At 41.1% G+C, this 25,285-nt stretch overlaps 3 protein-coding genes across 8 annotated transcripts in view; 2 read left to right on the top strand and 1 right to left on the bottom strand.

The window, feature by feature from the left end:
- VIPAS39 (VPS33B interacting protein, apical-basolateral polarity regulator, spe-39 homolog) overlaps window positions 1-4,756 on the top strand; it is a 28,992-nt gene extending 24,236 nt beyond the window's left edge. For all 3 annotated transcript variants that reach the window (XM_077910148.1, XM_077910146.1, XM_077910147.1), the window contains one exon: window positions 172-4,756. In XM_077910148.1, the coding sequence (XP_077766274.1) occupies window positions 172-192 (21 nt within the window). In that variant the 3' untranslated portion in view covers window positions 193-4,756. The remainder of the gene's footprint in view (window positions 1-171) is intronic.
- The window catches only part of SAMD15 (sterile alpha motif domain containing 15), a 46,559-nt gene that overhangs the window by 697 nt on the left and 20,577 nt on the right, over window positions 1-25,285 (bottom strand). The window lies entirely within an intron of this gene.
- On the top strand, window positions 313-24,726 carry NOXRED1 (NADP dependent oxidoreductase domain containing 1). Of its 4 annotated transcripts, none has more exons than XM_077910150.1 (7): window positions 313-449; window positions 6,127-6,200; window positions 8,751-8,944; window positions 12,921-13,101; window positions 13,707-13,855; window positions 15,123-15,345; window positions 24,358-24,726. In XM_077910150.1, exons 1-7 carry the CDS (start codon window positions 444-446, stop codon window positions 24,533-24,535), a joined length of 1,005 nt encoding a protein of 334 aa, XP_077766276.1. In that variant the 5' UTR covers window positions 313-443; the 3' UTR covers window positions 24,536-24,726. The 4 variants fall into 4 exon arrangements, with proteins under 4 accessions (XP_077766276.1, XP_077766277.1, XP_077766275.1 ...); XM_077910151.1 differs by lacking the exon at window positions 313-449 and adding an exon at window positions 5,426-5,780; XM_077910149.1 differs by lacking the exon at window positions 313-449 and having other exon boundaries at window positions 5,426-6,200.

Raw genomic sequence — 25,285 nt, 5'->3', positions numbered from 1 at the left:
AGATGTTCTATTCATCTTTGAATAAGCAAATTCCCCCACATATTAGAAAAACATTTTTCAACTTCCCTCTCCATTCTTCTTATTCTTACTTTATCTAGCTGTTCTGTTTTATTGTATTCCCTTACCTCTCTGTAAGGGTTAGTAGAAACGGATATTTGTTCTTTTCCACAGCAAATTCGATGGAAGAATTAAGTGGCATTAGCTACCCTGAAACCTGCCTCATTTCTTCCTTTCCTGTCTGTGAAAGTAGAGAGTGTCTTCATTGGGAGTTACAGTACCACACATCGCTTGGACCCATCAGCAACAGGCAGTGCCTGCTACTCTAAGGGCAGAAACCAGCGCCTGGGCACAGACAGCTTCAGACTGACCTAAGGAACGTCATCAAGAGGGCCAAGATCTAAAGCTTTGACTCATGAGGAAGATTCTCTCCACCTGGTGCTCACATGAAGGTGGGAATAATTTCTAGATTGGGCCCATATTGGGCAAGATCTCACTTGGTCTGGGAAAAATGACTGCTCAAGAAAGGAAGTTACCTAGACTAAGAGGTCAGGTGTCATAGAGTGGCCACTCCATTCCTCTCAGCTAATTATGACCCTGGACTTGGTGCTGGACTTTGGCAGTTCTGCTCTGAAGTCAGAATAGAACCAAAATGGCTCTCTCCCAAGGGACCTCAGGAAGGGATGCCAGTATAGCGGAGACCTGTTGGAGGTGCCTTCACCCCAGACTGCAGAGTCCTCCATGTAATGACAGAGATTGCCCAGACGTTTGTGTTTCTTTAACCACTGTCCCTCTGCTGCCCTAGTCTAGCCTCTACTGAGACTTGTGTTTCGTCTCTCACCTACACATCGAGATGGCCTGGTGCGGGAGATAAGGACCTCCCCATTATCTTTTCCTCTACTTCTCCTACCCAGACCCATAAACTTTTATGAAGCTCAAATTCAGCAGTGCTGGAGTGCTCTTCCCTTACACACAAATCTCATTTCACTAGGAGCTTCCAGAAGGTTCACCAGGGCTAAACTCAACAGCATTTCAGACAGGATATTAAGATGGAAGTTTTCATTTCACACTTGGTTTTTAATAGGATCTTCTGTAGTGCTAGCCTCCTGCCCTTTACCAATATTAGCCTCTCTTCTATGACTGAACTGGGTTTTCCTGACATGCCTAGATTCATAATAAAGCCTTTTCCTTCTTGGTGCCTTCTCTTTCCCTCCTAGTTGTTTTGTGAAGAACAATGAAATAATTGCCCTGTCTCTTGGGACCACTGCAAATCTGCCTCAGTGACTGCATTCAGTAGTCTGTCAACATAAGTCATGGAGTAACGGTGTTTATGGCAAAGTATGGCTGTGCGGTTAACAGGGAGCACTGAGCTGGGAGACAAAAAACCTGGCCTCTTGTCCTAGCTCTACTGTTGATAAGCTGTGTGATGTTGGGTGAATCCCTCTCTTCCTGGACTCACTATCTTAACCTGTCATAGGAGGGTATGTTTCTCTGAGAGCTTGTAGAATTTTACACTCCTGTGGATGAATGAAGTGGTAGATGAAAAGATGTATAGAGGCCTATAGCATGCTTTAAGGCATGTGGTTCTCGACTGGGGACAGTTTTGCCCCCAGGAGACCCCTGTCAAAATCTGGAGACACTTTGCTGCTACAACCAGTGGGTTCTACTAGTATCTGGTGAGTAGAAACAAGGAATGCTGCTAAACATCCTACAATGTAGGACAGCCCCCTCCAACAAAGAATTATCCTGTCGAGAATGTCATTAATGCAAATGCCGAGAAACTCTGCTTTAAGGTGATCAGACTTCATCTCTTACTCCTCCACTTTGCAATTCCAGATACCTTCATAATTGTTCCTTCCTTAAGCATCCCTCTGGCTGTTGAAGAAACAGGAGTTTAATTTGCTAAATTGTGCTTAAGTTATTGGCTGATCGTCCAGCAAACCATGGTGATTTTATTAGTGGATCAGGGTTCACTCAGAGAAGCAGAATCACTAGGAGTATGTCATCTGTCTATATGTGGAATTCATTACATGGATTTGCCCTTACTCAAGTATAGCTGTTTGTTAAACAGTCTCTGGAAGTTTGTCTTCATAACTGGTGGTAGAGCTCCCTATCCGCAGGGTGGGCGGTGGGGAAGGAAAGATAGATAAAATGTGAGGGAAAGCAAGGACAAGATGGAGCCCAGGAGGATGGAGAGGAGCCCATGTCAGTTCTCACTACCCTCAATGTCAAGGAAGTGGGTGTCCTGAAGGCAAAGCTAGCTGGTGGCCTTTGTCAAGGAACTGAACACAAACCTGGCCCAGGAGTGTGAGAAGCTGTAGGAGGATCCAGGGGAAGTTGTAGCGATTGTAGGTCCAACTGCTGCTGCACACCAACAGGGTCACTAGCAGACAGAGTACCTGCCCTGACCTTGCAAGCATCAACACAAACTGGATGCTGCTTCAATTCAGACTTCCAAGTCTTGCACAAAGTCTCTATGGCACACCCTGACTGGAAACATTCAGGGAAGAGTGTTCTGGAAAATGTAGTTCAGCCTAGCCAACTTGACATGTTACAAAGCTACAACCACTGGATCTGCATTTTTGAGAATATATTAGTGAAGGATGGGCCTAGAGTCCACACCTGTACAGGTTAACCAGTGCTGCATGGTCGTGCTGAGCAGGGAGGTTTTGAACTTCTCTTTTCTTCAGAACAATAACATCACATGCAACATTAGGATTACCTACTGAATGTTGTGATCAAAGGAAGTGTTTTCTCAGATTTGATAAGAACTTCCATGCTCTTTACTTCAAGTGCTAAGATTGAGAGTGACATAAGAGCCCTCCTTTGATGGTCAACTAATCTTTGACAAAGCCGGAAAATATCCAACAGGAGAAAGAAAGTCTCTTCAACAAATAGTATTGGGAAAACTGGACAGTGACGTGCAGAAGAATGAAACTGAGCCACTTTCTAATACCATACACAAAAATAAATTCAAAATGGATGAACGACCTAAATGTAAGACAGGAAACCATCAAAATCCTAGAGGAGAAAACGGGCAGCAACCTCTTTGACCTTGGCCACAGCAAGATGTGACTAGGCATATCTCTGGAGGCAAGGGAAACAAGCAAAAATGAACTATTGGGACTTCATCAAGAGAAAACGCTTCTGCACAGCAAAGGAAACTAAATCAAAAGGCAACCAGTGGAATAAGAAGATATCTGCAAATGACATATTGGATAACAGGTTAGTATCCTAAATCTATAAAGAACTTATCAAACTCAACACCCAAAAAACAATCCAGTTAAGAAATGAGCAGAAGACATGAATAGACCTCTTTCCAAAGAAGACATCCAGATGGCTATCAGACACATGAAAATATGCTCAATGTCATTCATCAGGGGAATACAAATCAAAACCACAATGAGATACCACCTTACACCTGTCAGAATGCCTAAAATTAACAACTGAGGAAGCAACAGGTGTTGGCAAGGATGTGGAGAAACGGGAACCTTTGTGCACTGTTGGTGGAAATGCAAACTGGTGCAGCCACTCTGGAACACACTATGGAGATTACCCAGAAAGTTAAAAATAGAACTAACCTATGACCCAGCAATTATACTACCAGATATTTATCCAGAGGGTTAGAAATGCTCATTTGAGGGGGCACATGCACCCTAATGTTTATGGCAGCAGTATCAACAGTAGCAACAAATTATAGAAAGAACCCAAATGTCCATCAGCTGATGAATGGATAAAGAAGAAGGTGTGCATATATAATGGAATATTACTCTATGATCAAAAAGAATGAAATCTTGCCATTTGCAACAACATGGGTAGAACCTAGAATGTATTATACTTAGATAAGTCAGAGAAAGACAAATGATTTCACTCATATATGGAATTTAAGAAACAGAACAGATGAACATAGGGGAAGGGAAGGAAGAATAAGAAAAATGGAGAGAGACAAACTATAAAAGACCTTTACTATAGGGAACAAGCTGAGGGTTGCTGGAGGGGAGGTAGGTGGAGGATGGACTAAATGGATGATGGGCATTAAGGAGGGCACTTGTTGGGATGAGCACTGGGTTTATATGTGGGTGATGAATCACTGGATTCTGCTCCTGAAACCAGTGCTGCCCTGTATGTTAGCTAATTTGAATTTAAGTTAAAGATAAAATTAAAAACAGCCCTGCTATGAAAGGGATTAGAGAAGCCAGAGACATGAAATGTTGCGTATTATATGGTTCCGTGTACGTGGAACATCCAGAAAAGGTAAATCCACAGAGACAGAGACAAAAAGCAGATTTGTGGCGCCAAAGGCTGAGGAGGGTGGTGGGCAAGTGGGGAGTGACTGCTTAATGCATATGGGGTTTCCTTTGGTCAGGAAGATAAAAATGTTTTAGAGATAGAAGTCGTGGATATGAGTGTATTGTGAATGTACTGAATTGTTCACTTCTAAATGGCTAAGTTATGTGAGTTTGACCTCACCTCATTTCTTTTTTTTTTTAATTTAAAAAGTGGATTAGAGTGTTGCCTCGCTGGCTCAGTCCATAGAGTGACTCTTGATCTCAGGGTCCTGAGTTTGAGCCCCATGTGGAGTGTAGAGATTACTTTCCAAAAAGGTAGATTTCAGTAGTTTTGATTTCTGTTACCAATTTTGCCATTGCTATAATAAAATAAAGTTCTGAATATCACTGATTCTTTCCCCGACTTTATTGAGTTATAATTGTATAAAATTAAAAGTGAAATAAAAATTGTATATATTTAAGGTGTATAACATGATTTGATATATATTGTGAAATGATTACCACAGTTAATTAACATGTCTGTCATGTCACACAGTTACCTTTTATGTGTGTATGTGGTGAGTACATCTCTTAGCAAATTACAGGTATATCGTATAATTAACTATCATCACTATGGTATACATTACATCTCCAGAACTTATCTTATTCATTGTTGTCTTGAATTCAAAAAGAAGTAGTTTGGAAAATAACTCCTTAAGTAGTGCCGAGATCTCTATGATATTATAGTCTGGGAAAAATCTAGAAGCCCAGAACCTTCTGTTAGGAAAAGGAGGATCTCATACATCCCTGTTTGTAGTCCTCCTAGAAGTAGTGGAAAGGGGCACCTAAGTAGCTCAGTTGATTGAATGTCTGACTCTTGATTTCGGCTCAGGTCATGATCTCAGGGTTGTGAGATCAAGCCCCGGGTCAGGCTCTACACTCAGCAGAGAATCTGCTTGAGACCTTCTCCCTCTCCCTGTGCTCCCCCCACCTCAAATAAATAGGGTTTTTTTTTGTTTGTTTGTTTTGTTTTAAATGAAGTAGTGGAAAGAGTTCCTGTCCTCATGAGGCAGGTCTGAAAACCTCTGTGTGAGGCTGGCCCCTTTAAGGCTCAGAGACTGAAGTAATCTGGTAGCTAAGGAGTCACAATGATAACTTTCTTGGGTAATTCTCCCTGGAAATGTAGTTCTTACTCTCCAGGGCCAGAAGTACTGAGTAGTGCCACCTTCTCAGTTTGGTTAGTGAGAGAAATATATAAACGGGCTTATATATCTCTGGCTTTATTTTCTAAAATCCAGATGTCATTGCCCTAGACCGAAGACCATGTTATTTAATTTGGGCTCTTTCCTATCCTTTGAGGAACACAGGGTTTGGTGAAAAGAGTTCCTCTGAAGTGTGCTGTACATGGTCAGTCCTATTTCTAAAGCCTAAAAGGGAATTGAAGGGAGGAGGTCCTGGCCAACGAACGAGCATCTGTGAAACTCACTGCTAATGTAAAGGCATCTGCTGAAAAAAGTACGTGTAGCCTATGTGGAGGAACACTTTGGGATTTTGTTCAGGTTTTTCATGAATCCAGGAATTCCTGATTCATGGGCAGTCAGCGTCTAAGAATCTAGGACTCACACTGAAAGTGCAGAATGTGGGAGGAGAGAGGTGCTGAATCCCACCATCACAAGAGCCTGTGACTTGGGCACATGCCCTCCTGCATAGACTCCCTCATCTTCCAAGACAGGGAGCCAAACTGATTGGTATCTGTCACTGCAGAGGTAGTGGCTTGGAAATGAACATGCTAGAGGACCTTGAGTCCTTGCAGTTTGAGTATGGGATTCAAGAGGAAGACCACAGCTGGCTGTATTTGCAGGGCCGTTTTCGAGGGCTGATGATCAAGGCCTGTGCCCATGCAACCTTCTTCTGCAAGCTGCTCTGTAATTTGAGGTAAGCTGGGTCTCCAAGGTCAGGCAGATGGAGAAGATCTCACTGTGGAGAATCCAAATGACTTTACCTTTTTATATTGGAGGATAACTTTGGGAGGCGGGGTTGTCTTTCTTTTTTTCTTTTTTTTTTTTCTTTCTTTCTCTCTTTCTTTCTCTCTCTTTTTCTTTTCTTTTCTTTTCTTTCAGATTTTATGTATTTATTCATAAGACACACAGAGAGAGGAGGCAGAGGGAAAAGCAGGCAGAGAGCCCAATGTGAGAGTCGATCCCAGGACTTTGGGGTCACGCCCTGAGCCGAAGGCAGATGTTCAACCACTGAACCACCCAGATGTCCCATGAGCCACCCAGGCATCCGTTTACCTTTTCAACCCACAGTCTATCACTGCTGGTCTGAAGGCACTGGGAAATGAATACCAGAGTCCCTTGGTTTTGGTTACATAACAAAGCATGGCTTGTGATTTCCTTTTGGTGGGTGGATTAAGTGATCAGTACATTCTTCACCCATTCATTCACTCACTGGGACCACCAGCTTGTTTTCCACAGCTATCAATGACTATCCTATGGCTGTTGGCCAGAAATGAGGTTGGTTCTTCCTTTCGGAGCTAAGCTAACAGTGGAATTCTGCTTAATAGGAAAGCCACCTGAAACTTTGGGGGTTCTTTAGGCCAGATGACTCATATGAAACCCAGGGATACTGATTTGCAAAAAGCTCCCAGTCTAGTCCTGATCTCTGATGTTTTGTACGATGTGGCTTCAGACACTTAAAGTGTGAGAGCCAGGTACCTAAGCCCAGACTCCTGTAATGCTGCAAGTTACTCCTGGGACATTGGTAGTGCCCCCTGCCCCCAGACTATTTTTTTCTGAAATTAGATCAACTCCTAGGTGGTGGTACCTGATATGAATTGAGAATGTTACAGATACAGCAGATACACAAAGAGGCAGGCTGCTTAATGAGTTTGCTGATTGGTTGACTAAAGAGGATACGTAAACCTTGGGCAGCCCGGGTGGCGCAGCGGTTTAGCGCCGCCTTTGGCCCAGGGCGTGATCCTGGAGACCCGGGATTGAGTCCCACACTGGGCTCCCTGCATGGAGCCTGCTTCTCCCTCTGCCTGTGTCTCTGCCTCTCTCTCTCTCTCTCTTTTTGTGTCTCTCATGAATAAATAAAATCTTAAAAAAAGAAAAAAGAATACATATAAACCTGGTTGCATCCCAGGTGAGCGGTGAGAAACCAAAATATGACATTTCCAGGAGGCATTTTATATTTGGAAGGATCAGGCACAGAGAAAATGCTTTCCTTTCTTTTTTTTTTTTTTAATTTTTATTTATTTATGATAGTCACAGAGAGGGAGAGAGAGAGGCAGAGACACAGGCAGAGGGAGAAGCAGGCTCCATGCACTGGGAGCCCGACGTGGGATTCAATCCCGGGTCTCCAGGATCGCGCCCTGGGTCAAAGGCAGGCGCCAAACCGCTGCACCACCCAGGGATCCCAAATGCTTTCCTTTCAACCTAGAGAGAAGCTTTAAATAGAATGTGGCTTGTGATGTTTATATGGAAACTTCAGAGCTTCAGACCAATTTTTAACAGAAACAGGGAACAAATTTAAGATTGTCGTATAACACAGAAAACAATTCCTTATGTATTCAGAGGTCAGACTTTGTTGACCTTGGGCCAAGGAAACATGTCCAGAACCAACAGTAAGTGAACCTCCAGAAAGAGTGGCCTCAAACTTTTAATCCTCAATTTCTCAGTTTTGCTTTCCCTTATATACCGCTTACTTTTATAAATCATATGTTTGAAAACAGTTACCCGAGATGTATGCAAAGGTAAGATAGCAAACTAGAAAGAGTAGGCATATGGTAGGAAAGGGGGATGCTTATCGTGATAGCAATGAAACTGACAGCTGGGGATCCCTGGGTGGTGCAGTGGTTTGGCGCCTGCCTTCGGCCCAGGGCGCGATCCTGGAGACCCGGGATCGAATCCCACATCGGGCTCCCGGTGCATGGAGCCTGCTTCTCCCTCTGCCTGTGTCTCTGCCTCTCTCTCTCTCTCTCTCTCTCTCTCTCTCTCTCTCTCTCTGTGGCTATCATAAATAAATAAAAATTAAAAAAAAAAAACTGACAGCTGTCTGGCTGTCATTCTGGCCAGCGGTGTTCCAGAATGATGTATAAACAGTTGATCGTTGATAATGAGAGTCCTGAGTCAAACAGTTAAATATTCAGACCTTGTGTGTAAGAAGGAGGGAAGTGCCTGGTACATGTAACAGCAACAACAAAGTGTGTTTATTTAAAAATGTCTTAAACAAGTTTTGGTACCCTGAAGAAGGAGTATGCTTTGGAAAATTTTCCTCGTGGAAAATTCGCTCAGGAGGAACATTTCACTCCCTAGCAATACTGGATAAGTGGCATGTAAGTGGAATGCCTTGTCTCTGAAGTACTTACCGTGCCACCGGGCTACCACCTGAGGAAGTTAAAGCAGAGCACGTGGGAGGCTGACAAGAAGCGCTACAGAATTCACGTGTCTTTATTTATCTATCTGTATGTTCATTCTCCAGAGAATCATTACATGAGAAGCAAACTTCCAGATGTGTTTTGACTGGATTGCTTGCTGCCATTCCCAATGATGAGTTAAAGGTGGGCATCATTGGCGGTGGCAACCTTGGGAAGCAGCTGGCTCGTGTACTGCTTCAGCTTGTCCCCATCCCTGCTGAGAACCTGAGGATCTCCACTCGGAGGCCAGAGGTCCTGGGTGAGGAGCAGCGCGTGGCAGAGAGGGACTCAAGTGTGCTCTTTAGATGTTGGTGAGGCCATTTTGGAAGGGTCCCTTGAGAGAGGAATCCCTGCATGCAGTATGCTGAGTTCTCTGCTTGCTGGCCCTGAAAAAAGAAGGAGGTTTTTGTGTTTGTGTATGTTTCAAATGTCGACTGATTGATTTGAGAGACAGAGTGCATGCATGGGAGTGGGTGGAGGGGCAGAGGGCGGGGGAGAGAGAGAAGCTCAAGCAGACTCCCTGCTGAGCATGGAGCCCAATGTAGGGCTCAATCTCATGACCCTGAGATCGTGACCTGAGCCAAAATTAAAAGTCAGAGGCTCAATGGACTGAGCCATCCAGGCACCCTGAGTGTGTTTTTTTTTTTTTTTTTAAGATTTTACTTTTAAGTAATCTCTACATTCAAATGTGAGGCTCAAACTCACAACCCCAAGATCAAGAGCTACAAGCTCCATGGACTGAGCCAGGCAGGCACCCATAGAAAACTTGGTTTTTGATGTTCCTTAAAACAACTTTCTCATGCTCCAGTTTCTCTTCAGATCAAACAAATATTTATCTTTTTACTAAAAAAAAGAAAAAAAGAAAACTTTCTTCTCCATGTAAATGTTTTATATTCATCTCTCCTCCCTGCACCCTTGGTGAGAAGATAGCTTTTCGGGTCTTTTATATAGAGAAGCTTTCCAAAGAGGGTTCATATCTTCTAACTGGACCAATTAGAGTCTGATGGGTATTAACCAGTTGCAAACACTTGACCTTGTGTTTTTAAAAATAACAATTACTGGGGCACCTGGGTGGCTCAGTTGGTTGAGTGTCCAACTCTTGATTTCGGCTCAGGTCATGATCTCATGATTGTGAGATTGAGCCCCACATGGGGCTGTGTGTTCCGTGCAAAGTCTGCTTAAAGCTCTCCCTTTTCCTCTCCCTCTACCCCTCACCCTGCTCATGCTCTCTAAATAAATAAATAATTAAATGAAATCTTTAAAAAATAAAAATTACTAAATTTAAAAAACGTTTTATAATAATTCCACTTACTAGTCTGCGGTACTAGAAATCAGAACAGTGGTTGCTCCTGGGGAGACTGACTGAGGAGGGGCCTGAGCAGACTTTCTAGGGAGATGAAAATGTTTATATTTCTGAGTATTTAACTGCATGAGTATTCCATAGTTCATCTGTTGGTGGACAAACAGGTGGTTCCCTGGCTTTGGCTATTATACAGAAAGCTACGATGAACATTTGTGTGCAAATATTAGTGTGGACAAATGCTTCAGCTTCTCCTAGGTAAGCACCTGGAAGTGGAATGGGTGGGTACCATGGTCAGTTTGTTTTTGTTTTTGTTTTTTTTTAAAGAAAACTTTAAAAAAAGTTTCCTTTTTTTTTTTAGAAACTTCTAATCTAATTTTTCGAATCAACTTCCAAAAAGACGTACACTTTCACCAAAATTGTGGACGAATATCCATTTCATTATACTCTTTTTATTTCAGGGGAACACTTTTTTTTCTTTAATCGTTTTTTTAAAAAGATTGATCTATTTTAGAGAGAGGTAGAGAGCACATGCAGTGTGGGGAGGGGCAGAGGGAGAGGAATAATCTCAAGCAGACTCCCTGCTGAGCACAGGACCTGATCTGGGGGCTTAGTCTCATTACCTTGAGGTCATGACCCAATTGGAGATCAAGAGTTGGATGCTTAACCAGGTGTCCCTTAATCACCATTTAATATGCCTTTTAAATTTCTCTTGTTTTTTTTTTTTTAATTTTTATTTATTTATGATAGTCACACACACAGAGAGAGAGAGAGAGGCAGAGACACAGGCAGAGGGAGAAGCAGGCTCCATGCACCGGGAGCCCGACGTGGGACTCGATCCCGGGTCTCCAGGATCGCGCCCTGGGCCAAAGGCAGGCGCTAAACCGCTGCGCCACCCAGGGATCCCAAATTTCTCTTGTTTTAATATATTTTCCCTTGATCACTAGAAGATCTAAATTTTTTCATAACTTTATTATTATTTCATTTTTAAAAAAGATTTTATTTATTTATCTGACAGAGAGACAGCACAAGCAGGCGGAGCAGCAGACTCCCTGCTGAGCAGGGAGCCCAGTGCAGGGCTCAATCCCAGGACCCTGGGATCATGACCTGAGCCAAAAGCAGACACTTAACCAACTGAGCTACCCAGGCACCCCCCTTTCATTTTTTTGAGTTCTTTTTTTCTAGTTTTTCTGTTGGAGTGCTTGAATTTTTCTTACTAATTTGTAAACATGCTTTCCATATTAAACTTTAAAAAAACCTTATCATACAAGTCAAATTTCTCAGATTTCATCAGTAGGACTAGTATATATGTTTCAATAAGATGCATATATTCTGGGTGCCTGAGTAGTTTGGTTGGTTAAACATCTACCTTTGTTTTTTTTTTTTTTTTATTTATGATAGTCACAGAGAGAGAGAGAGAGAGGCAGAGACACAGGCAGAGGGAGAAGCAGGCTCCATGCATCGGGAGCCCGACGTGGGATTCGATCCCGGGTCTCCAGGATCGTGCCCTGGGCCAAAGGCAGGCGCCAAACCGCTGTGCCACCCAGGGATCCCTAAACATCTACCTTTGGCTCAGGTCATTACCCCAGGGTTCTGGGATCAACACCCAGGCTCCCTGCTTAGTGGGGAATCTGCTTGTCCCTCTTCCTCTGCCTGCTACTCCCCCTGCTTGTGCTCTCTCTCTCTCTCTGTCAGATAAATAAAATATTTTTTAAAAAGTTGCATATATTTTTTGGAAAGAACTATGCTTATTAATAATAAAATTATAGTTTTAGAACATCACTGAAGGGCAGCCCGGGTGGCTCAGCAGTTTAGCGCCGCCTTCGGCCCAGGGTGTAATCCTGGAGTCCCAGGATCGAGTCCCACATCGGACTCCCTGCATGGAGTCTGCTTCTCCCTCTGCCTGTGTCTCTGCCTCTCTCTCTCTCTCTCTCTCTCTCGTGAATAAATAAATAAAAAATCTTTAAAAAAAAAAAAAGAATATCACTGCATGTTGTGTAAGGAAGCAAGAATTCAAAATGCTTAGCATCAAATTCTATACACTTTTGAGAATAATCCATGAAATAATGAACATGCATGTTTTCTAAGCTTCCTCTTTGTCCCATCCATCTCCCAGGTTTTTGAGTGCCTAGATAACATCAGTGTCAAATATATCATGTACTCTTGGTGGTTGAAATAAGAACTCACTTTTCCAATGTCTGTAATATCCTGTTTTCCAAAAACCCTTAAAACACACTACCCTATGTGAGTTTACATTTTTACTTTTGAAATCCATGTCGAATAAATCTAAATGATTAATTGCCAGTGACTGAATGGAAATACATGAGTCATCACATTTCTCTGAACATTTAAAACTATCTTGTTCATGGTAAGTTGCATAGACTTTATGGAAACTGTAAGTATATCTTTCCAGACTCTTCCCAGCCTCTGCCCTATACTCTTCCACTCTCTCAGCCTTTCCTACCAGCTCAAACTACATGATATCTTGAAACTTCAGTTTCCTCGTCCATAATATAGGAATAATAGTAGTCTCTGCCTCAGAAGGTCCTTGTGAGGATTGCCTTAGAAAATATATGCAAAGTACTTTGTACACTACCTGGAATGTGATAAACCTTCAGTAAATAGAGTAGGAAGACTTCTTCCATATTTTTTTTGTTCCAAAAAACAAACACACATACCTGAAAAAGTCTAGCATTTGGTCTCACAGTAAGATAAGGATGAATTATAATCTGAAATGCTGCTGCAAGAGCACTGGTTTCTTTGATAATTGGGTTAGGGCATGGCCCATGTCTTTTAGAAGATTCGAGGATGTATCTTTGATGTATGTGGAAACAGGACTTGAGAAAAAATCCTTGGCATCCTCTTCCCACAGCTCATGTTTAGATCAAACTCCTTTGTCCTGTGATCTTTTTCTTTCTTCTTTTACCCCTCCCAGATGAATTCCAGAAACTGGGAATCCAGTGTTTTTACCACAACCCTTACCTGGTGGACTGGGCCAACGTGCTATTCCTCTGCTGCCTGCCGTCTCAGCTGCCCAATATCTGCCTAGAAATTCAAACCCACCTAGAGAAAGGTTGCATCGTGTACAGCTTCGTGGCTGCTGTCCCGATAGCCAGGTATCCTGTTAGGGTGAGCATAGCGCTGGTAGGACTGCTCTGGCCCCTAATACCTGGCTCCTCCCCCCCACATCCCCCAGCTCCCCACCCCTTGGATTTGGTTGTTCCCGGTAATGAGGTGGAAGCAGCTTCATCAGCAACAGCCAGCCAGCCTTGCTGATCGTGTCTTCCCCACTTCTCCATAAACAGCTCTCGTGGGGTGGAACATTCTCTTCAATGTGACAATGTTTAGAACTGCAATGGAGCATTGCTTCCCACCACTCGACGCTGACCAGTATTCCTCTTGTGCATCAAGGGAAAGGGAGACCATAGATCAGCAATGTGAAAAGTGATTGACAGCATGTGTCAAATATTATTTTTGTACCTCTACTGTCCAGTAGAGTGCCTGGCAAGAGACAACATTCACTAAGTGTCAGTTAGGTAGATGCAGAACAAGGCAGCTAAGAAGTAGTGCCCTCAGCCCTGCCTCCACCCACATTCGCCTCTGGGCGGTGCTATCAGGGCAGGAGGTCCACAGGGTGGGATGTGATCCAATCCGGTGGATCCTGTAGTGGTTTATGGGAGTCCTGGCTCTGCACTCCATGTCTTGGGGACTTTCCTTTCAGGTTGAAACTCCTACTGAACCACACCAATATCTTGCGGCCTCAGTATCAGTGTGTTGAAAATGTCAACATCTGGGGGGCTGGTAAGGACATCACAGCTGCTCTCCAAGATCCTGTGATTCTTCAGGCTACTTGCCCCTACAGTGCTGCTGGTAATGGCTTGACATGTTTTTAGCACTTTTTTAAAAAAAGATTTATTTAGTTATCTATTCATGAGAGACACACAGAGAGGCAGAGATACAGGCAGAGAGAGAAGCAGGCTCCCTGCAGGGAGCCTGATGGGGGACTCAATCCCAGTGCCCCAGGATCACAACCTGAGCCAAAGGCAGATGCTCAACCACTGAGCCACCCAGGTATCCCTTTGGAACTCTTTTGAAAGTTCCTTTCCTTTCGGCCTGGAGCTGTTTTATAATCCCAGTGTGTGCGTGTGTGTATGTGTGTGTGTGTGTCTTGGGTATGTGCATGGGGGGGGGTGTAAGCTGGACATGTTCTCAGCTATTTAGGTTATTTTTGTTTTGCTTTGTCTTTAAAGATTTTATTTGAGAGAGAGAGCACACAAGTGGGGGGAAGGGCAGAGGGAGAAGCAGACTCCCTGCTGAGCAGGAAGCCTGACATGGAACTTGATCTTAGGATCCTGGGATCATGACCTGAGCCAAAGGCAGATGCTCAACCAACTGAGCCACCTAGGCACCCCTCAGCTATTTAGCGTTTGAATGAGAACAGTTTTGGTGGCAAAAAGCAGATGTCTTACAGAGAAAGCAGAAAAATCTGAGAGTATTTGGACCGGTTAAGACTGAACTGGAAACAGCCAGAGGTAAGAGCCGATTTAAACGGTAGGATGTGGGATCCCTGGGTGGCTCAGTGGTTAGGTGCCTGCCTTCAGCCCAGGGTGTGATCCTGGGGACCCAGAATCGAGTCCCACATCGGGCTCCCTGTGTGGAGCCTGCTTCTCCCTCTGCCTGTGTCTCTGCCTCTCTCTCTCTCTCATGAATAAATAGACAAAAATCTTAAAAAAAAAAAAAAAAAAAAAGTAGGATGTGATGTCTGGCACCAAATGGCTTTTCCCTGCTCTAATCTTGCATTTTTCCGTGGTCTCTTCTCCTTGCTAGAATGATCATTCTAGAGACTTCTAAAGATGCTTTTGCCATTAGCAATGTCAATGTACTAATGTACAATGTACTAATGTAATACAGTAGTCATACGTGTCCTCCTGTGGTAGGGTTAACACACGATTTATTATAATGGGCACGATTAGAGCTCTTGGCTTACAAAGAGGAGTGTTTGCTTATCTTCAAGTTCATATGACCAGCCTGTCTTGGAAAAAAGTCACTTAGCTGTTCACTGTCTAGGGTTTGTCTTATGTTCTAGGCAAACCTTTTGGTGGTGCTAACTGGTATTTCCCTTCCCATTAACATGTAGGGGGAATAATCCTCAATATCAAGTGGTTGGAGGGAGTGTTTCATGCAGCACTAAACATTTGCACCGCAAAGGACATGCCCCACTTACAAGTGCTGCAGCTTCTGAATGAACTCTTCCTCTCTGTGCACTTTGAAGACTGTGAGAAAGATGAAGCATCTTGCCCCAAATTTCAATTACAAGATTTTGTTGACCAGGTCTATACCAAGAACCTGCCTCAGCGAAGGTAAGGCATCAGATGGCTGGCTATTCTAACTTCTACCACACTTGTCTTAGCAGGTGCTTTTTCCCTCCTTTTTTTCCTTTCATATTACCTTTAAAATTTCATAAAAATACTACATTCTTGTCAAAAATGCAACTAGTAGAAAAGTAAAAGCCCTCTTTTGCCCCCCAAACACCATTTCATAGACTTTACCTCCAATGGATTTTATGTTTTGTCTCTTAATCTACACGTTTACAAACATATATTTATATTGTGATGGTATTTGACCACGTATGCATATCCATATCTGTACATTTTAGAAACATGGGGACTATGTATACTGATTTTTCACTTGCTGTATTGTGGACACCATTCTATGTCGGTACAATCATAACTGTTTCATTTATGAACAACTGCATAGGTATCCATTAGATACATTATTTTATCAAATTTATCTAATTTCTCCTTTTTTTAAAAAGATTTTATTTATTTATTTGTGAGAGACAAAGAGAGAGAGGCAGAGACACAGGCAGAGGGAGAAGCAGGCTCCACACAGGGGAACCCGATGCGGGGCTTGATTCCAGGACCCCAGGATGATGTCCTGAGCCAAAGGCAGACACTCAACCACTGAGTCACCCAGGCATCCCTTTCTTATTTCTTCTTGATGGCAATGTGGTTTTCCCATGCCCTAAATTCTGAATAAGAGGCTGCAACTGAGCATTCTCATACTTTGCAAACTTGTACCAATATTTCTGTTGGCTGAATATCTAGAAGAATATTTCTGGGTCAAAGTTTATATATATCTTCTGTTTGGTAGGTATTCCCAAATTACTTATCAAAAACATGGTGCTTATTTACATTTCCACCATTGCGCCATTTCTCTATAGCTTGATTACTATAAGATCTTTTTTTTTTTTTTTTAAAGATTTTATTTATTTATTCATGATAGTCACAGAGAGAGAGAGAGGCAGAGACACAGGTAGAGGGAGAAGCAGGCTCCATGCAGGGAGCCCCACATGGGACTCGATCCCCGGTCTCCAGGATCAGGCCCTGGGCTGAAGGCGGTGCTAAGCCGCTGAGCCACCCGGGGTGCCCAGGATCAATCTTTTTAATCTTTAATAAGCTAAAAGGGAAAAATTATTGCTTTTGTTACCAGTAACTTCCATGCCACTAAATTCACTGGACACTTAATTTAATTTAATTTAATTTAATTTAAAGATTTTATTTATTTTGAGAGAGAGAGAGAGCACAGAGCAGGGGGTGGAGGGTGGGTGGGGGCAAATCCCAACCAGGTTCCATGCCCAACATAAGGTTCAATCCCACAACCCCAAAACTATGATTCAAGCTGAAAACAAGAGTCAGATAACCAACCAACTGAACTGCCCAGAGTCCCCTATTTTGAATATTTTCAGTGATTTTTAAAAAGTCTCTAAATATTTCTTTTTTATGTAGCATCTATTGTCATTTCACTATGCAATACTATCTCTTATCCCTTTGAGGATGTAAATGAGAGAATTTTTTTTTTCTTGTGTGAGGAACCTGTTTCCTTCAGGCTATTTTCTGATCATTTGTTTTGGTCTCTATCCTTTATTTGACTTTTAGACAAGTATATGGAGAACTTTGACTGCTCATATTTAAGATCCTGGTACTAGAAAGTTGCTTGGAAACTCTGCAGTCAAATGCTGTACCCCTGAGCTATACCCTCTTTTGGAAACTGTGTTTGCTACTGTGGCCTTTACTACAGAGTGATTTGATCAGCTGTTTCCTTGGGAAACCTTGAATTTTGGTATCTCTAAATTTGGGGCCTAACTTGGGGAAGAAACCTGTATATGTATGTAAGAAGAAGGGTGGTCTTATCACTAGATTTTTTTTTACTTTATTTCCCCTTTTTTCGGCAAATCCTTTTTTTGTCCCCCTGTTCAGAGATGCTCTCATTGACCCTTCCAGAGAATAAATCTTCTGTTGGGGAGGACTGTACACCATTGGATAGGATGCTGTGAAGGTTTCTCTCCTTTTTTAAAAATTTCAACCCATCGTCCTACTTTTAGCCCCATTTCGTTTCTACTTCTTGATGTACTTCCTGAGTCTTTTGTGGGTTCTATGATGTAAATGGATAGTGTCTTGGTTTTTCCTGTTGCTGACTTCAGATTCAGCTCAGTGTGATCATTTGTCCATATTTTTTCCAGCTTTCAACTTGTTTTTCTTGTGTTCTCATTTTATTCTTCACCTATTTTCCTTTTGGATTGTTTGCTCTTATTTATTGTTTTATGAAAGATTTTTAGTAGGAATATGTTATGTATATTAGAAACAGTTTTCATTTTTCTTTTTGTTTTTTGTTTTCTTTTGTTTTGTTTTATTGTTTTTTGTTTTTTCTTTCTTTTTCTTTTTGGTAACATTTGCTGTTCAGGGATTCCAATTTTTGTAGTCAAAATTATCAAATCTTTTCTTTATGACTTTAGAGTTTCAAGTCATAGTTATTAAGAACTTCTTCATCCTAAAATATTCTATATTTTCTTCTCGTATTTTATTTCTTTAAATATTTAAATCTTTAATCAGTTTGGGATTTTATCTTCTACTCATTTTGGAAAGCCAATTGTCCTAACATTATTTATAGAGTAGCCATTCTTCTTTCTATCAATGTGAAATATGATTTTTATCATTTGCTAAACTATAAGATATTTGTGGATATATTTTTGGACGGTATTCTGAACTGTAGACCTATTTTTCTATTCCCATGCTATGATTAATTGCTATAATGTGTATCCATATTTTGGTATCTGGTAGACCAAGTCCTCTTCATATTATTTTCCAGAATCTTAATCCTTTCTGCACTTTTTTGAAAGATTTTATTTGTTTAATAATGACAGAGAGAGAGAGAGAGAGAGAGAGAGGCAGGGACACAGGCAGAGGGAGAAGCAGGCTCCGTGCAGGGAGCCCAGTGTGGGACTCGATCCTGGGTCTCCAGGATCACATCCCGGGCTGAAGGTAGTGCTAAACGGCTGGGCCATCGGAGCTGCCCCCCTTATTACACTTTTGTTCTTACACTTTTATTCTTCATGTGAATTTTAAAAAAGATTTTATTTATTGATTTGAGAGAGAGAGAGACAGAGCACCAGCAGCGGAAGGGGCAGAGGGAGAGGCAGAGGGACAAGCAGACTCCCCACTGAGCATGGAGCCTGACTCTGGGGCTCGACCCCAGGACTCTGAGATCATGACCTGAGTTGAAGGCTGATGCTTAACTGACTGAGTCACCCAAGGGTCCCTTTCATGTGAATTTTTAAAAAATGACCTTAAAAATTAGAAAGTAACGTATTTGTAGTAAATAAGATATCAACTAAAATGTACCAAACAAAGTGAAAGCACCTCCCTAAAATCCCATTCTCCAGAGGTAACTGCTAGTAATATTTGCTGTGACATATGAACTTGAAAACAGGCTGTTTTGTTTTTTAAATGTTAAATCACTGAGGAGTAGGATGTTTGTTCTTGGCTTCTGGCATTGTCTATCAAATTGAAAATGAAGGAGTGATAGAATATCATTTTGTAATCTCTAATGAAATAATGAATCTAGGCAACATTAGGTGAAAAGTTGATAGGGGAACTCTATAATCAATAGATCAGATGAAATCCATTAATCAGACTTAACACTGCAGAGGGAGAGACATTATGTTTCTGAATAAAAATAGACATAGGGACCCCTGGGTGGTGCAGCGGTTTGGCGCCTGCCTTTGGCCCAGGGCGTGATCCTGGAGACCCGGGATCGAATCCCATGTTGGGCTCCTGGTGCATGGAGCCTGCTTCTCCCTCTGCCTGTGTCTCTGCCTCTCTCTCTCTCTGTCTGACTATCATAAATAAATAAAAATTTTAAAAAATAGACATAGATTTTTAAAAAATAGACACATATGTAATAGTCTTATTTAAAAAAAAAGGCAAAACTGAATTTAAGCAAAACTATAGACATAAATTCAAGAGATAGGAAAAGTGTTAAATGACCATGAGATATAATTAGCAAAATCCAGAATATGGGAATTTTTAGAGGATAAACAACCCAATTTCTTCAGCAAGTGAACTGCAAGAGAAAAAAAAAAAGAGGAAGGGGAACTTACAGATTAAAAAAAAAAAGGACTTAAAAGTCACATTAACTGAGTGTGTGAGTGGCTCAGTCGGTTAAGCATTTGCCTGCAGCTCAGGTCATGATCTTGGGATCCTGGGATGGAGCCCCAGTGTTGGGCTCCCTGCTCAGTGGTGAGTCTGCTTGTCCCTCTGCCCCTCCCCCTGCTCATGCTCTCTCTTTCTCAGATCAATAAATAAGTCTTTAAAAAAAAGTTACATTAACCAAAATGTATGTGTAGACTTGGTTTCATATCTCTCCCTTCCTTTAATTAACATTGTAAACAACATAAATAGATTTCCTAATATTAAGCTTTCATTGAATTCTTAAAATAAACTCTACTTAATAATATACTTCCAGATCTGTTTTGGTTATATTTTATTTAAGACATTTACATCTATACTCAAAAAATAAAATTGGTCTGTAGTTTTCAAATTTGGTATTAATATTGTGTTAAACTTATAGAATTAGGAAGCCTTTATGTTCTGGAACAGAACATAGAAATTAGAGATTTCTTGAAGATTTTTTATTTTATTTTATTTATTTATTTATTCATGAGAGACACAGAGAGAGGGGCAGAGACATAGGCAGAGGGAGAAGCAGACTCCCTCCCTCCCTGTGGGGAGCCTGATACAGAACTTGATCCCAGGACCCCGGGATCATGACCTGAGCCAAAGGTAGACATTCAACCACAGAGACACCCAGTCATTCTGACTGGTCAATTTTTTAATTTAAGCATTTCCACTTTTATCTTTACTAATCAGTTCCTTCCTCCTTTCTTTTGAATTATTTTGTGGCTCTATTTCTTAGCTTTTGAATATTTATGGCTCATTTAATTTCAATCACACTATTACTATAAAAATAGTAAGAGCTAAGAATTCTCATCTAGCCTCTTTAGCTATGTGCTATTCAAATAGCTATGTGCTATGTGATCTTCAAAATGAAAATGACATTGTTGGGCACAAAGTTCCTGTGTTATTCAAATCCACTATATCCTTGCTACTCAGACTAGTTGGGATCTGTGCCATCATCTGGGAATTTGTTTAGAAACACAGAATCTGCAGCCCCACTCCAGTTATATGGAATCAGAATCTGCATTTTTCCAAGATCCCAAGTGATAACCACATCAAGGTTGGAAAAGTGCTGCTCTACATTCTTTTTCATCAGATGATTTGTTAGAGTGATAGGCAGTTCTGATATAGTCAAGATCTAGAACAGGTCTACCACTGAGTGATCTTTCATTTGAGTGACCATCTCCTCCTCAACTTCACAGTTGTTATTCTGTTTTCTATTTCCATATTTTGTCATTTCTAGAATGTTATATGAATGGAATCATAGAGTATGTGACCTTTTGGGATTGTCCTTTTTCATTCAGCATAATTCTCTGGAGATTTCTCCAAGTTTCTATGTATATTAATAGTTTATTTCTTCGTATTGCTGAGTAGTATTCCTAGCATGGATGTACCATACTTTAATCATTCATCTGTTGAAGGACTCCTGAGTGGTTTCCAAGTTTTGGCTGTTTTGTTTTGTTTTTGTTTTTGTTCAGTTTTTGGCTATTATGAATAAAGTTGCTATAATCATTCATGCACAGGTCTTTTTGGAAGATAAATTTTCATTTCTCTGGGATAAATGCTCATGGTTGCAATTCCTAGGTCATTTCGTAGTTGCATGCTTTTTGTTTTGTTTTGGTTTTTGCTTTTGTTTGTTTTTTAAGACACTGCCAGGGCAGCCCAGGTAGCAGAATGGTTTAGTGCTGCCTTCAGCCCAGGGCATGATCCTGGAGACCGGGGATCGAGTCCCATGTCAGGCTCCCTGGATGGAGCCTGCTTCTCCCTCTGCCTGTGTCTCTGCCTCTCTCCCTCTCTCTCTCTCTCTCTCTCTCATGAATAAATAAGATCTTTAAAAAAAGACACTGCCAAACTTTTTCAGCATGATTGTACCATTTTACATTATCACTAGAAATGTATGATCCAATTTTTCTGTATCCTCACCAGCATTTGGTGTGTCACTAATTTTTGTTTTACCATTACATCTGTAGATCAATTTGTGGGCAATTGACATCTTTATTTTTTTTTAATTTTTTTAGAATTGACATCTTTATTATGTTGAGTTTTCCCATCCACGAACACAGTATTTCTCCATTTATTTAGATATTCTTTAGTTCATCAGCATTTTGTAGTTTTCAGTATGTATTTTTTCTTCTTTTTTTTAAATTTTTATTTTATTTTATTATTATTTTTTTTATGATAGTCACACACACACACATAGAGAGAGGCAGAGACATAGGCAGAGGGAGAAGCAGGCTCCATGCACCGGGAGCCCAACGTGGGATTCGATCCCGGGTCTCCAGGATCGCGCCCTGGGCCAAAGGCAGGCGCCAAACCGCTGCGCCACCCAGGGATCCCTTTATTCTTTTTTTTAAAGACTTACTTATTGGGGGATCCCTGGGTGGCGCAGCGGTTTGGCGCCTGCCTTTGGCCCAGGGCGCGATCCTGGAGACCCGGGATCGAATCCCACGTTGGGCTCCCGGTGCATGGAGCCTGCTTCTCCCTCTGCCTATGTCTCTGCCTCTCTCTCTCTCTGTATGACTATCATAAATAAATAAAAATTAAAAAAAAAAAGACTTACTTATTGGGCTGCATGGGTGGCTTAGTCAGTTAAGCATCTACCTTCAGCTCAGGTTATGATCTCAGGGTCCTGGGATCGAAGCCCTACACTGGGCTCCTTGCTCAGCAGGAAGTCTTTTTCTCCCTCTGCCCCACCACTGCTCATGCTCCCTCTCTCCCTAATTCACTTTTCTGTCTCAGACAAATAAATAAAACCTTTTTTTTTTTAAAGAAAGATTTCTTTATTTGAGAGAGACAGAGCATGAGCATGAGCATGAACAGGAAGGGCAGAGGGAGAGGGAAAAAGAATCTCAAGCACACTCCACTTGAGCCTGTAGCTGGTTGCAGGGCTCAGTCTCACAACCCTGACGCCATGATCTAAGCCAAAACCAAGAGTTGGCTATTTAACAAACTGTGCCACCCAGGCACCCCCATATACAACTCTTATACGTGTTTTGTTAGATTTACATCTAAGTATTACTTTTGTGTGTATGTGAATGGAATTGCATTTTTAATTTTGATGCCCAAGAGTTCATTACATATATATATATAAATAATATATATATTATATATATAATAGGTTTTTGTATTGTTTGTTTCCCGTGACTTTGCTGAACTCATTTATTAGTTCTGGGACTTTTTAAAAATAGATTCTTTGGAATTTTCTACATAAACAATCATGTTACCTGTAAGTAGGGACAGATTCATTTTGTCTTTTCAGTCTGTATGCTTTTTTTTTCCTTTTCTTACCTTATTGCATTGTCTACAACTTCTAGTACTATGTTAAATAAGAAGGGTGAGTATAGGTATCCTTGCCTTTACTCTGATCTTTTAATGCTGTAACAATCCTATATCTTAATACTTTTTAACTTAAATTCTGCTCTAAAGTAATACTTAATGTTGCTCTGTTTTATTTGCATATTATCTTCTACTTTTGTTATACAATTGAAGAGGTTATCTTTATTTTTCTTTTTTATATTTTATTTATTTATTTGAGAGAGAGAGAGAGAGAGAACATGAGCAAGAGGCAGGGGAAAGGGCAGAGGGAAAGGAAGAAGCCACCAGGCACCCCTGAAGAGGATATCTTAAAATAAATGAGATCTTTTCTATTTTTTAAAGATTTATTTATTTAAAAAAATATTTATTTACTTACTTTAGTGAGGAAGTAGGGTGGTAAGGGGCAGAGGGAAAGGGAGAGAGATTCTCAAGCAGACTCTGCACTGAGCATGGAGATTCTCAAGCAGACTCTGCACTGAGCATGGAGCCCAATGCAGGGCTTGATCTCATGACCCTGAGATCACAACCTGAGTGGAAACCAAGAGTCAGATGCTTAACTGACCATACCACCCAGATCTTTACCGTTCTTTTAAATTTTTAAAAAGGTTTTATTTATTTATTTGGGTGAGAGAGAGAGAACAAGAGACAAAGAAGATGATTCCCTGCTGAGCAGGAAGCCCAAGGACCGAGGGAGCATGATCTGAGCTGAAGGCAGATGCTTAACCAAGTGAGCCACTGGGTGCCCCTGATCTTTTCTATTCCTAATGTCCATTATCTTATGGATTCTATTTCTTTTTTCTCTTTCTTTTTTTTTTTAAGAGAGAATGAGCATATGCATGTGTATACACACAGACACACAGACACGCACACCCACATATGAGGGGGGGAAGGGGCAGAGAGAGAAGGAGAGAGAGAATCTTAAGCAGGTTCCACACCCAGCACGAAGCCAATGCAGGTTTCAATCTCATGACCCTGAGATCATGATCTGAGTTGAAATCAAGAGTCTAATGCTTAACCCACTGAGCCACCCAGGCACCCCTTATATATTCTATTTCTAAATTCAAAGGAAATATACTGAAAAGGATGTCAATGTCATTATTATAATCATTCTTTAATTATGAATTCCATCCCAAATGTACTTAGAAAATGTACATATGGGCAGCCCTGGTGGCCCAGCGGTTTGGCGCCGCCTTCTGCCGGAGTGTGATCCTGGAGACCTGGGATCGAGTCCCACCTCAGGCTCCCTGCATGGAGCCTGCTTCTCTCACTCTGCCTGTATCTCTGCCTCTCTGTCTGTCATGAATAAATAAATAAAATATTTTTTTAAAATGTACATATGTACAAAATGCATAAGTACAATTAAATCTACATAGTGAATAGTTGTAGCTGAATGTTTACGAATTTTAATTAATTTGATAATAGAAAATAAAGAACCGTGTTTCCAATTGTCAGAAAACTTTCTTTAAATGTTTAACAGCCAAATCAGATGTGTTAAACAGATATAAAAAAGTAACAGTTTTTTTTTTTTTGTTTTCACTCCAGGCCTTTCCCCTGGTTTGATTTGACTGCTGTGCAACTCAAGGATACTCCCTTTACTCAGCATTTCTCAACCAGTACTGCTTTCCGGGACCACCTTACCTATCTATACTGTGATTTGTTTGGTATCTCCTTTACCAAAGAGCAGCAGCCTGGGGTTTCCACAAGCTCTTCCTCAAAATAAGAGAAGAGACCTCAGAAACTTGGATTTTTTTTTTTCCCCTCCACAATGCTTGTAGCCAGATTATCACAGTTGACTTTGGGAATCATGTAACTGCACTGGGTTTGCCACATGTTTGGGCATTAAGGAATTAGAAAACCATACTAATGGTTCTTTGAAATATAAAATAAAGCAAGAGGTCTTATCCATCAGTATATTTGGGTATGTCTGGCTTTTGGAAGCAACCAAATTAAACTATATAACCTGACACACTTAAGCTGCTTCCCCAGGAAAGCCATGTTAATATAAATGATCTTTCTTCTAAAAGCTAAATTCGAGAAGTTATGTTATTATTCGACAGTACATACTGCAGCTTGTTTTCCTGTAGCAATGTGTAACTGAAAAATGATACAGCTCGATTTTCCTAACATTTTGGATAAAAAAAAAAAAAGTGGGGTCAACAATCTTAAGTGAATTATGGCTCGTTTCATGCTTATTTCAGTTATACATGATTATTCTGGAACTATCTTATTTAAAGCTGTTCCCATTTAAAATTTTTTATTTAAAAGTTTTTTATTCAAATTCAATTAACATATAATGTATTATTGGTTTCAGAGGTAGAGGTCAGTGATTCATCAGTCTTATATAACACCCAGTGCTCTTTAGATCAAGTGCTCTCCTTAATGCCCATCACCCAGTTAACCCATCCCCTCACCCCCTTCCCCTCCAGTGACCCTCAGTTTGTTTCTTATGATTAAGAGTCTCATAATTTGT

This window comes from Canis aureus, chromosome 9, assembly GCF_053574225.1.
Source record: "Canis aureus isolate CA01 chromosome 9, VMU_Caureus_v.1.0, whole genome shotgun sequence".
NCBI classification, from domain to species: Eukaryota; Metazoa; Chordata; class Mammalia; order Carnivora; family Canidae; genus Canis; species Canis aureus.
Note: the sequence above shows the minus strand (reverse complement) of the source record. Positions and strands in the feature narration are given on the sequence as shown.